The following is an 11996-nucleotide window of genomic DNA, read 5'->3' on the forward strand; positions in this document are numbered from 1 at the left end:
TCGCTCTGCGTGTGCAGGGTCGCAGGACCTGGGGTCCCTTTGCTGCAGAGCGGCTCCTTGAAGAGCCAGCTTAAATGCCCAAAGTGAGAGATTTCTGCTTTTGCCCCCGGCTCTGAACTGAGTCTTCCCCTGATTCATCCTTCCTACTAAAAGCCAGAGGCTCCCATGATCTCGCAGCCCTGCCAGAGCACCAGCGAATCCGCCAGCTGCAGGCTGGGTCCGGCAGTGCCACCAAACTGTCCTCCAGTGCCTGGTGGCAGGATCTTGGGCACGGTGTCCTGCCTGGCTCTCCTGGCACCCAGGGATGTGCCGGCTTCAGCTCCGCTCCATTGGGGCCATGAGGAACATGGACATGGGGCAGTGATGCTGGGGAGAGGCTCCCCCACACCGACAGCCATAGGGATGGGCAGGGAGGGCAGCTCCAGCAGCAGATCCCCCTGGCTTCACCCCCGCTTGGCTTTATTGTCTCTTCTTTGGGAGCTGTTGTTCTCTCACTGCTGTCAGCTCCTGAGTCAGTTCGGGCATCCACTGAATCCAGGAGTCCTGAGATGAGGCACAGCCCATCCCACACAAAACCACAGCTCATGTTTCATGTAAAGCAGTGAAAATCAAAAGCGATGGGAGCAAAAATGAGGAAGGAGGGAGTTTTGTGGAAAAGAAACCGTGGGGCTGGTCCTGTGGGTGAGGTGGTTCAGCAGCTTGGGAAAGATGGTTGGCTATTTAGTGGAAAATGAAACATGCTGAGGAGAAATGACAATTGGGCTGAGTGCCTGGTTTGTGAGCTGCCTTCCCGGCCTGAGATGGGACACTGCATGTCCCGTGTCCCATGGCCACATGCTGTGCTAAGGCAGTCCCAGCACGGGCTGGGGACCTGGCCATAACCACAGCCGAGCTTTGCAGCAGGCGTTGCTGACCACCCGAAGCACCGCATTAAAACCAAAGCATCATGGCGAAGGGCAGCTCCATGTTTTCAGGGTTGGCAGGAGAGGTTTTGAGTTCATAGGTCAAACCAGCCCTCAAGTACGCTGCTGAGTTTCCTTTTCACCTTCAAAATAATTGACTAATCTTTGAATAGGATTAGCTGTGGTTTTAATAACCTGGAAATCACCTGAGTCAGAACTGCACAGCACGTCTTCCCCAGAGCCTGGGGTGCAGCGAGAGCTGGGAGCTCCCTGTGTGTGGCTCCTGCCGGGACCCTCCTGCTGGCCACTAGCCCTGGGCACCTGCCCGGCGATCGGGCTGCCGTGTCTGCGGGGTGAAGCATGTCCTTGCTCCATCCCCAAACCTGGCTGCTGCTCCCTTGCCCGGCGCCCACATCCTGCAGCTGCTGCTCTGCAGCCTCAGCAAAGCCAACAGCTTCAGCATGGGCAGGGCTGGAGTGGGGCTGGGATTCCCAGGGACCCCTAAGCCCCAGGGGTGACACAACCAACCTTGGAATAGCCCCTCGTGGGCCGCTGGGAAGGGTGACAGCACCACAGAGAACCCTGACACCGTCCTCCCTGGGGCTGGAGAGCTGGTCCTGCCCCAGGACAAAGTGCTGTGCCTGCAAGAGCACAGTTTCCCTGTCCTGATTCCCTTATGCCTGGAGGTTGAGCAGAGAGTGGAGGAGCCACTGAGCCCTCCTGGGCTGGTGGTGCCTGCTCTGGCTGTGTGTGCTATTGGCACCTTGATTTGCTGGCTGGGAGGGTGCAGTATGGCTTATAGGAGCAGTAACCAGCAAACAAGTGTGAGGACTTAACCCGAGAGGTGTTATGCGTGCGTGACATTTAACATCAGGTTGCTGGGGTCAAGCCCAGACACATGGTTCTGTCACTTGCTTTCTGTAGGTGGCTTTGCAGAAACACCAGCCAGCGATCATTCTTGGAGCTGCTTTCTGAGAACCCCTTTTCAGAAGAGGATGTGGCAGGTTGTGCAGCCACCGGGGTAAGGCAGCTCAGGGCTGTCTGGGGGGCTGTCACTCCTCAGCCAGCCCCACGTCCCGCTGCCCTGCACCCACCGAGGCACAGGGTAGCTGCAAAAGCTGCTCATCTCCTGCTCCACTGATGAGCAGGTGTGGGTGGGGAGGTGGTGAATAAGGGACTTATGCTATGAATAATGCCGGGAGAAATGTGCCTGGAAAATGGAATGTCGGGACAGGGTTCACGGGAGGCAGCACGCTGCCAGACAGAGCCTCCTGGGACAGGGACATCAGAGGGCCTGCCCTCCTCTGTGTTGAGAACTGAGGGATGTGGGCCCGGGCATCACAAAGCACATGATGGAGCTGGGATTTTTGCCTTTTAATCTGGATGCTTTTACTCGTTTCTCCAAAATGTGAGTTCTGGGTTAAGCAAAGCATCTCCCAGCTCATGCCCACGGAGGATGCAGGAGACCTGTGCTTTCTCCTTGCACAATGCAAGAACATCGCTCCGTTAGCAAAGGAGTGAAAAAGCCTCTAGGGAAACTAGAGGGAAACAGGATTTCCCTTCAAATAGGACATTCTGGACTTCTCAGTCACCTGAGGCACAGGAGAGGGCTTTTGCTGGGGTTGGACGTGGCTGTGCATCCTCTCCTCTCCCACCCTCAGCTAGCGCAGGGGAGATGTGCACGGTGGGGACACAGTGGGGAATGGGGGGTTTGGGCAGGCAGGCAGCTGGGAGAGTGATGAGGAGCCAGCAGAACCCTTGGCACCTGGGATGCTGCTGATGCTGCTCACCCCGGGGCCACACCGCACCTGCTCCCGCACCTTTGGCCACAGCCGAGGCTCCTGCTGCCCCCGCCCAGTGTTCCCCATCGCCCTGCTGGGGTGGCCGGCAGAGAGGCAGGTGTTTTGCATGCTGTACCTGGAGCAGTTGGGAAACAGGCAGCAGCGGAGCCGGGCGGCAGGTTGGACTGGTTTCCCTCTGCGCCCGGCGCTGGCACTGACGTACGAACCTGCTCGCCAAACAGATCCTGCCCCGTCCCTGTGAACCTGAGCTCGCGCTGCGCCGCGAAGGATGGCTGTGCCGGAGCTGTGAGCCCAGCCCAGCGCTGCAGCGGCCGATGGACGGTAAAACCACTCCGGTAAGGTGGGGGCAGCTCCCTCAGCTCTGGGGGTGGCTCGGTGGCTGTATGGATCTGTTTTCCTTGGGGCTTGTTGGAGGGCTGGGTTTCTCCCTCCTGCTCCCTGGGGTGTTGGCTTTGCTTGTTGCTGCCAGCAGGGAGAAGGACCTGGGGTGAGCTGACCGTGGGGTGCTGCCTCCAGCATCCCCTGGGCACATGGAGGGAGGAGGGCGGCTGCCAGCATCCCTGGTGTGAGCCCTGCATCAGCAGAGGAGGGTCAGGGCCCCAGCACCACCGCTTTCCCATGCTGGAGCGGATCTGTGAACCAGGCGGATGGGCTGGTGCTGCCAGCAGGAGCTGGTGTCACTTGGCACCCATGGGAGCTGCAGGTTCCTGAGCCCTCTGGCATCCCCTGCCAGCCCATCGGGAGCAGCAGCAGCAGCACAATGGTGGCCTCAGCCCCTGCCGCTCTCCTGGCTGTTCTTTCCATACTCTTTTTGGGCTGGGACCTGCTCGGTGTCGGCTGTGGGGCCTCACCGAACAACCTGTAATGAGGAAAACATCCATCCCCGGCTGGGCATGGGGCTCAGCCTGCCCGGGTGAGGCAGCGGGTAATTACCATGCCAAACGCTGCCGGCTGTGCCAGTGATGTCCGGAACATGCGAAGCCGGCAGCGACGGGCTGGATGTGGCTCCAGGGGAGACAGGGCCAGCTGTAATGCCACCCTCATCCTGCCCCTTGGCGTGTGGGTGCCGCAGAGCAGCCAGGGCAGGGCAGGGTGGGCTCGTACCCCATCCTGTCTGGGTCCGGAGGGAAGGGCAGCCTGTCCCCAGCACCGCTTTGCAGTGTGAACCCGGCTCTGGGCAGCCCTGTAAGCAGGCAGCAGCACTGCATCTTGGTGAAAACAGGGCAGAAATTGGGATGCCCACGTATGGAGACAATTACCCAATACTGGACATCCCCACTGTGCCACCTTGGCTTTGTCACTTGGATTAAATGGGCCATTAAGAGTCCCAGGTGCCACCCTCGGCTTTGCAACTGCAGGAGAGTCGCTTCATCTTTCCGTGCCTCCATTTGCCCATCCGTGGAATGGGCTGAGCAGCGATTACTCACCTCCTGGAACATTTTCTGATCTCTGCCTGGAGAGCTGCTCGCACTGGCATAGGGCAACCTGTCCCTGGCCAGATGGGGCTGACTCAATCAGCACAGCTTGTCACCTGCGCTTGCAAAATGGCCCTTGCATGCTTTGGGGCTTCTATTGCCTGTGCATTGCCCCTTTACGGCACCTGGGTCTGGGCAGTGTCCTCCCACAGCCCCTGCCTGGTTTGTCCCCGGGACTGGGGTCTGTCCCCTCCCAGAGACACACAGTTTGGCTGCGGCACTCGAGCAGGGCAGGTGTCCCGGGAGGGAATGGGGGCTTTTGCAGGCTCAGCAGGGTTTTGTCTCAAGTGAGTGTGAGGACAATGTCTCCCTTGTGTGCTTTCTGAGCTAATCTGCTGTGGACAATCAGCGCTCCACAAACAGCTGAAGGAGCCGGTTCCCTGCCCCAGTCAAAGGGCTGCCGAGCTCAGCTGGGAAAGGTGATCACCTGTTCAGGCAGCTTCCTCCAGCTTATTTAAGCCAGGCTCCTTCCCTCCCATCTCGATGCTCCAAATCTTGGGTAGCTGCCATGCCCTTCTGCTCCTCCGAGACACGGCTGGGCCCCGGCTCTGGTTGCAACACCCCAGGTGTTGCCTGACTCCTTCCGCTGTGCCTCCCACTCCGAAACTGGGTGACTGCTGCCTGCTTTCGCTGCCGCCTTCCCCGTCCCGCGTGGATCTGAGCCTCCGGCCAGCTGGGCTGCCCTCCCCGCGACTGCCCTCGCTGGTGTGGGTTTGGCGGCCGTCTCTCTGCGGCAGGGAGCCGAGCTGGAGGGCCGTGCACGTGGTGGCTCCAGGTGCAGAGGGGATGCGCTTCTCTGGTGCTGCTGTTTGCTCTTTAGGTGCTTTTCCCAGCTCTGCTCAAAGCCTCCGAGCAGAGCAAAGGAGTGAGGTGGTGTTTATGCTCATGCCAGGTCTAGCAAAGGGCCCGTCTTGCAGACAGGTACAGTCCGCCTGTCCCCTGTGTGTCCCCAGCACCGCTGTGCCCCGTTGTCTGAGCATCAGCCCGGCATGGGGCTGTCTGTGCCCCCCTCCCCGCACCTGGCTTTCAAACACCAGCCTGCAACAGCACTTAAAGCTCTTGTGGCTGGTGGGACCTTTGCAGAGATAACGTCAGAGAAACAAAGGGCTCAAACCACAGCTGCGCATGTGAGCCCGGCTCCGCTCCGGCTCTGCCTTTTACTCAAAAGCCAGCAAAGGATGAGCAAAGGTTTTGTGGGCAGAAGTCGCAGCTCGCTTGCTGCTCCCTAGCAGAAATATCTTTGTAAAGCTGCTGCTGTTCGTTCTCAGCTCCACTGCCTGTACAACAGCAACCAGTTAATGCTGGCTACCAGAAGCCCATGGTAAAAGTGGTGTTAGCTTCTGCGATAAACCTAAAAAGAAAATACTTGGACTTTAGACTTTTAAGGAAATAAATGGCTAATGGTCCACCCAAGTTGAAGAAAGGACATGTGTTTCCTGCTAAGGAATAATAAGAGCAATTTAACCTGTAGTGGGAAAGGTGATCCGTGATGCAGTTCACTTATAATGAACTTGTGTTAGTTTGAAATGTCTGTAGGCTGAAGGTAGAAGTGCATTAGCATCCAGCATCTCTGGCTTACTGATGAAGCTGGGCTGTGTTTTGTAGTACACTGGACAGGTTTGTCCTTAACAGCATTGTAATTCTGCTGAGCTGATAACCGAAGGGTTATGCTTGCTTTCAGGAGGAGACGTGAAATATCAGACATGTGGAGATAGCGTACAAATGCCAACGTAAATGATACTGTCTGGGTATTTACAAAAACCTCATTTATGCATAGACAGGAGAAATAATTTTCCTAGGAAGGGTTCCTGGTATCTGTGTGTTGCTTTTGTTCTGCAAAGCAGCAGTGCAGGATGTGCTGCAGCTCTTGCTGATCGCACACGCTTTCTAACAACGGGCACTGAGGATACCCAGGGTGTTTCACAGTGCGGGTGTGCAATACTCTGGGGGAGCTGGCATCCCATCGCTGTGAGCGCTCCCTCCGCAGCCCTGCTCCTCCCCACGCACACAGGACACCGAGGAGCTGCTCGCTTGGTCCTTGTCCCCTGAGGTGAGCAGGGAGGTGTCTCTCGAGAGCTGGGAGATGTTGGTGCTTGTGCCAAGGTTCCCCCGGGCAGCGGGAGGAGGTCTGTGCCGGGGGTGGCCCTGCGCACCCCGCTGCTGGCCAGGGTGGGAGCCTGGGGCGCTGTGCCTGCCGGCTGTGCCGCTGATGCCCGCGGGCCACGAGCAGCTCCTGAGGCGCAGTTCAAGGTGCGGCGTGTGCCCCGGGGTGTCCCGCGGGGGGATGAGGCAGACCCCGTGCCAGCAGCGTGCGTGGCCGCGCCGGGCTGCGTGACTCACGGGATGCTGCCCAGGAAGTTACACCACCGCGCTGTGAGGAAGGGCACAGCCGTATTTACAAAGCATGAGCCTGAGCAGGCTCCCGATGTGCTCATTAGGGCTCCCGGTTCCCGGCAGGAAACACGAGGGTAGAGAAGATCCAGCTGGAAGGGGGTGACTCGGCGGCAGCTCCTGATGCTGCTCCTGCTCTGCCCGTTCCGGAGCCGTGCACCAGCCCTGGTGCTGCTTGTTGGCTTGGTAGGGAAAGGGATGTTTTCTGGTTATGGGACAATGTGGTCTCTAGCAGCTGCAGGGCCAAAAATCAGAAACAGGCTTCCGGAGAGGTGTGTTTGAGCCCCATGTGCTGGCTGCCAACACCCTTGCAGTTTCTCTAAGGCATGCAGTTGTTTCTTATTGTCAGAGCTGTATCTTAGTGGCAGAGGGAACAGCTTTATTTGTGGGCTTAGTACACAGGTCCTCTCTGAAGGAAAATGAGAGGCTCCTGTAGCTGATTGAAGCTGATGGAGCACTCAGAGAATGTATCTTGAGGAAAGGAAACAAATACATATTCTTTTGCAAATTCACGGATTAGGAGTGGCACAATGCAGAACAGCATTCCAGGGGGCAGGATGTTTCAGGGCTTGGAAAACACTGATTATTAAGTATTACTAAATAACAGCTGGAAATTGCACTGTATTTTTCAAATGGCTAATTAAGGATAGATGCATAAATTGGGGCACTAGACCCGTGGAACTGGGCCGCAGCGTGACTGACGCGAGGCAAAGCGGCCGGCTGATTGCTCTGAGCCAAGCCATCGGTTTGGGAAACTTGGCCAGTGGCCACCTAAAGGGGAAAAGCTCTGTGACAGATTTGCCGCTGTCCCAGACCGGGCACAGCTGGGAAGAGGCACTGCAGCAGTAAACTCTCCGTGAGGTCCATGGTACTCTGGAGGAATAGCCGCCACGTGCCGGGGACCTTGTCTCCATGTCACCTTAGCCCTCACGGCTGCCTGGGCAGCGAGGGGACAGCGGGGGGACTGTCCGGTGAGCAACGGTCATTGCCGGTATCAATCTCCTCTGCTCACAGTCCACGGCATCACCCAGCAGCGTCCCTCCCAGCCTCCATGCCTCCACGGCCAGCAGCATCTTCAGTGCCCGAGCTCCGCAGCCTCGAGAAAGCGTCCTGGGCATCAGCTTCAAGCCCTACAGCCCCGAGTCCAGCCCGGCCCCGGCCCCCTGCACGACCTGTGAGAGCACACGTAAGAGGATGGTGCCGAGGGTGGTCTCTGCCCGCCCTGGCCCCAGTCCCGGGGAGGGAGGGAGGGCCTCAGCCACAGGCTGGTGTTTCACTGGGGGTATGAGGGGTGCGAGGGGCAATGGAGGGGCGGGTGACCATGGCGGGAGGGGGCTACACCAGGAGCGGTGCAGGGAGTGCATGGCCCTGCTCTGCCACTTCTCATGGGATCCCTGGGGAGCTCTTGGCACATGCTGATGGGCGGTGGGGTCTGGGCACCCTGGGGAGGCGGCTGCTCCCCCTGATCCTGCGTCTGCCCCGCTGCCAGGATCCTCCATGTTCAGAGCTCCCTGCATGAGCCAGCGGCGGCTTGCGCTCATCTTCTGCGTCTCCATCCTCATCGTGCTGCTCGTCGCCCTCATCCTGCTGTGTGAGTGGGGTCCTAGCTGGGCCAGCTCGGGGCTCACAGCGGGGACCTCGGAGAGGGGATGGGAGGTCAGCAGAGTCTGGGGAGACCTGGGCGGGGAGGTGCCCCAGGGAAGCCCCGGGCAGCAGGCGAGCAGGCAGAGACGTTGTGCCTTTTCCTGGGTGTTCCTGACATCTGGTGGACACTGGGAAAGCAGAGCTGCTGCTTGTGCTCCCTGCGCCCTCGGGGGGATCACACTGCACTTTCCTTCCCCTGGGCTTGCTTTGGTGGGTAGGGCACCCCCAGCAGCACCCAGGCTCGCCCTCCCTGGGGTGCAGGCTTAGCAGGCAGTGCAGTCCATACGCAGAACAAGCACAGACACTGGGGGAATCACTGTAATTTAATCTGCCTGATGTCTAGCTGCTGGTTCTCAAGCTGCTGTAGCTGGTGGGCTTGAAGCACTTGTGGGGCTCAGTCCTTCTGCAGGAGCAAATTAGAAGCAGGTGGAGTGAGGGAGGCTGGCAGCAGCTGAGCTGCTGCGCTGGCATAGGGGGATGCTCGGGCTGGCCAGCCATTCAGTCTTGGCTCGAAGGGCAGATCTGTTCCCAGTCTCACACCTGGTGTTTGGGAGAGCCCCTGCGTGTGGCAGAGCTCCTCCAGATCCCGTCCAGGAGGACACTGCACCCTTGCCCAGGATGAGCCCCTGCCGCTGGCCTCACCACAGCGTGTACTTGCTTCTAGTTATGTTCTGGCGGTCGCAGACCGGCATCGTGTACAAGGAGCCTGCCGAGAGCTGCAAGCAGAGCCCTGTGCGCTGTGACGGCGTCGTTGACTGCTCCCAGAGGAGCGACGAGCTGGGCTGCGGTGAGGCACGGGGAGCCAGGGCGGTGGGAATGAGGGGAGACCTGGGCTCTGAGTACCACTGACCCCCTGCTCCATCCCCGCAGTGCGCTTCGTGTCCGACGAGTCCCTGCTCCACGTCTACTCCAGCACCGAGAGCCAGTGGCTGCCAGTGTGCAGCAGCACCTGGGATGATTCCTTCTCTAGAAAGACCTGCCAGCAGCTGGGATTTCAGAAGTAATTCCCTGGGAGTGGGTTGTCCTGTTTGGCTGCCGGGGTCCCCCCTCACTGCCTCTGTCTTCTCCCCTCCCAGTGTGTCACAGACTGAGTACATCCCCCTGCACTTCTCCGGCAAGAGCCTCAGCGTGACCGACGAGCGAGACACCATCCAGCAGAGCCTCAACAGGTACCAGGCAGCGTCACCTTCTGCCCCTGCCCTGGTGCCACAGGGCTGGGGCTGAGGCTCCCTCCCTCTTCTCTCCGGCAGCTCGCAGTGTCTCACGGGAAAGTACGTCTCCCTCCGATGCACAAGTAAGGGGGCTGGCTGGCAGGGCGCGTGGCCGAGGGCGGGAAGGGCCAAACGTTTGCTTGGGAGCACTTTCCTCCTTTCTTTGCACAGGGTTGGGCAAACAGGGCGTTTTCCAGCAAACAGCCTGGGTAATAGAAAGCTACAAAGATTTCATTCCCTCTGGCCCTGATGAACGTTCTGAGTGCCTGCGGGTGGTGGGGATGCTGTGCATCCCGCTCCGGGCTTGCCCCCTCTCTGAGCCCTGCTCTCCCCTCCAGCCTGTGGACAGAGGATTTCTGGCCGGATCATCGGAGGAAAAGAAACCTCTGTGGCCAAATGGCCCTGGCAAGTCAGCGTGCAGTACGGGCCGATCCACATCTGCGGCGGCACCATCATCGGTGCGCAGTGGGTCCTCACCGCAGCGCACTGCTTCTTCATGTGAGTGCTGCACCCAGCCCGGGCGCAGGGCACAGGCTGCAGGAGCAGCGCGGGCGCCAGCCCCAGCTGGCGTCTCATTCCTGTTGTCCCTGCCTCTCCCCACCCAGGAACAGCATGAAGATCCTGGACGACTGGAAGGTCTACAGCGGGGTCTCAGACCTGAAGCAGCACGCAGAGGGCATCTCCGTCTCCCAGGTCATCATCAACTCCAACTACAGCGATGATCACGATGACTACGACATTGCTCTCATGAAGCTCTCCAGGCCGCTGATGCTCTCAGGTGAGGTCTCTGAGCCTGACTGGGGCTGGTGTTTGGGGGCACAGAGGGAGCCTGGGTGCTCCCCAGCCACGGGGCTGATGACTACAGCAGCTGTTTTGCTCCTGGGTGACTCATTCCTTTCTCCTTGCCTGCTTTTCACCATGTCTGCCTCCAGCTCAGGTCCGCCCAGCCTGCCTCCCCATGTACGGCCAGCAGTTCCAGACTGGCAGGTCCTGCTTCATCACTGGTTTTGGGAAGACAAGGGAAAACGAAGGTGAGGAAGGATGCTGGCGCTCTGCAGGCAGCACCTGAGAGGAGCAAGCGTGACTCTGCTGCAGAACTCGAGGGCTGCTCTCACAGGGGTGTCTCGCAGCGCTTGCTCCTCCTGCCTTGCAGATAACACATCCCCAAAGCTGCGGGAGGCCGAGGTGAAGCTGATCGACTACAAGATCTGCAACAGCGACAAGGTGTATGAAGGCTACCTGACCCCCCGGATGATGTGCGCCGGGTACCTGCAAGGAGGGAAAGATGCATGCCAGGTGAGGCAGAGGGACACGGTCCTGCCAGGCAAGGTGGCACGGCACCAGCAGGGCTTGGGTGCCAGCAGAGGGGCATCTCCTGTCCCCTCTCCTCACTGCTCTGCCCCTCTGTCCCAGGGTGACAGCGGAGGGCCCTTGGTCTGCGAGGACAACGGCCGCTGGTATGTGGCTGGGGTGACGAGCTGGGGGACAGGATGCGGCCAGAAGAACAAGCCTGGTGTTTACACACGTGTGACAAAGCTTCTCAGCTGGATATACAGTAAAATGGAGGTGAGGCGGCACGGCAGGGCTGTGCTCGGGCAGGGAGACTCATAAGGTGGTTTCGTGCCCCCCAGCCCCTGGCACCTCACCCTTGCTCTCCCCCCTCTCCCTTGCAGAGCGAGAATGACTAAGACCGGGATGGACACTCGCCTGGGCTGTGCCCCTCTGGCTCGCACAGACCCCTGCCCTTGGTGGCCACAAGCCCATGATGCTACCAGCAGATCCCCCCCAATCTTTGGACTGTCCATGCAGCCGGGGACCTGTCACTGCCCCCAACCTCTGAAAATACATCACCTGCAAAGTGACTCTGCCCTCGCCCAGTGCAAGGGGGGTGGCTTGGAGGTAGCTGGGCAGGATACCCAGCCAGCCCCAGCCCAGCAGCGCAGGGGACAGCTGCCCATGCCGGCTGTGCCAGCTGGGAGCCACCTCCTCGCCCTGTGTCTGCAGTTCTCCTGTAAATAGACACGTCTGGATGGGGGTGTCGTCAGCGCATCCTGGCAGGACTGTGGCACACTCGGCGGGCCAGGGGCTGCTGGCACTGCCCATCCATCCAGAGGAGGTTGTGGGTGGAAGCGAGGAGCAGGGAAGCCATGGGGTGTGCATGGCTCGGGAGCCATCTCCTCCTCCCGCTGCTGCCAGGTGGTGGCCGCGGCTGGCGATGTGGGCGCCCGCGGGGTGAGCAGAGGCTGGCTGTCCCGTGCCGAGGCTGCGCTCCTCTCCCCACATGTGTGCTCAGCTGCAGACGGGCCCTGGGGCACCCGGCCACCCCACACACTTCTCAATAAATGGTTTGGTAGTGCTCTGCATGGAGAAGGCTCTTTTGGACAGGCTGGAAGGGAAGCCCAGTAACCCCTCTGGGTTACTGGTCATGACTGGGAGAAAGGGGCTGCTTCTCCTCCTGGGGAAGGAGCTTGGTGTGCCGTGGGGGGACAAACCCCCAGTGCTGTCGTGTCCAGCGTGTCCTGTAGAGGAACTGGGAACATCAGGTCCCCCAGTGCTGTGAGTACTGGACTT

The 11996-nt window shown here is 59.7% G+C and overlaps 1 protein-coding gene across 2 annotated transcripts; it reads left to right on the forward strand.

The window, feature by feature from the left end:
* The first annotated feature begins 1835 nt into the window (after positions 1-1835).
* On the forward strand, positions 1836-11760 carry TMPRSS13 (transmembrane serine protease 13). Of its 2 annotated transcripts, XM_065855658.2 has the most exons (14): positions 1836-1923; positions 2926-3039; positions 7585-7756; positions 8060-8161; positions 8879-9001; positions 9085-9214; positions 9291-9383; positions 9465-9508; positions 9764-9923; positions 10031-10203; positions 10358-10456; positions 10579-10721; positions 10839-10991; positions 11099-11760. In XM_065855658.2, exons 2-14 carry the CDS (start codon positions 3019-3021, stop codon positions 11111-11113), a joined length of 1428 nt encoding a protein of 475 aa, XP_065711730.1. In that variant the 5' UTR covers positions 1836-1923; positions 2926-3018; the 3' UTR covers positions 11114-11760. The 2 variants fall into 2 exon arrangements, with proteins under 2 accessions (XP_065711730.1, XP_065711729.1); XM_065855657.2 differs by lacking the exons at positions 1836-1923; positions 2926-3039 and having other exon boundaries at positions 6942-7744.
* Positions 11761-11996: the final 236 nt, after the last annotated feature.

The sequence above is a fragment of the Patagioenas fasciata genome, chromosome 24, assembly GCF_037038585.1.
Source record: "Patagioenas fasciata isolate bPatFas1 chromosome 24, bPatFas1.hap1, whole genome shotgun sequence".
NCBI classification, from domain to species: Eukaryota; Metazoa; Chordata; class Aves; order Columbiformes; family Columbidae; genus Patagioenas; species Patagioenas fasciata.

Excerpts from the sequence above, each read along its gene's own strand:
- TMPRSS13 (XM_065855658.2), top strand. The coding sequence starts at position 3,019 with ATGGACGGTAAAACCACTCCG. Across the intron at positions 9,509-9,763 it reads CGTCTCCCTCCGATGCACAA|CCTGTGGACAGAGGATTTCT; the intron begins GTAAGGGGGCTG and ends TCTCCCCTCCAG. Across the intron at positions 10,722-10,838 it reads GAGGGAAAGATGCATGCCAG|GGTGACAGCGGAGGGCCCTT; the intron begins GTGAGGCAGAGG and ends CCTCTGTCCCAG.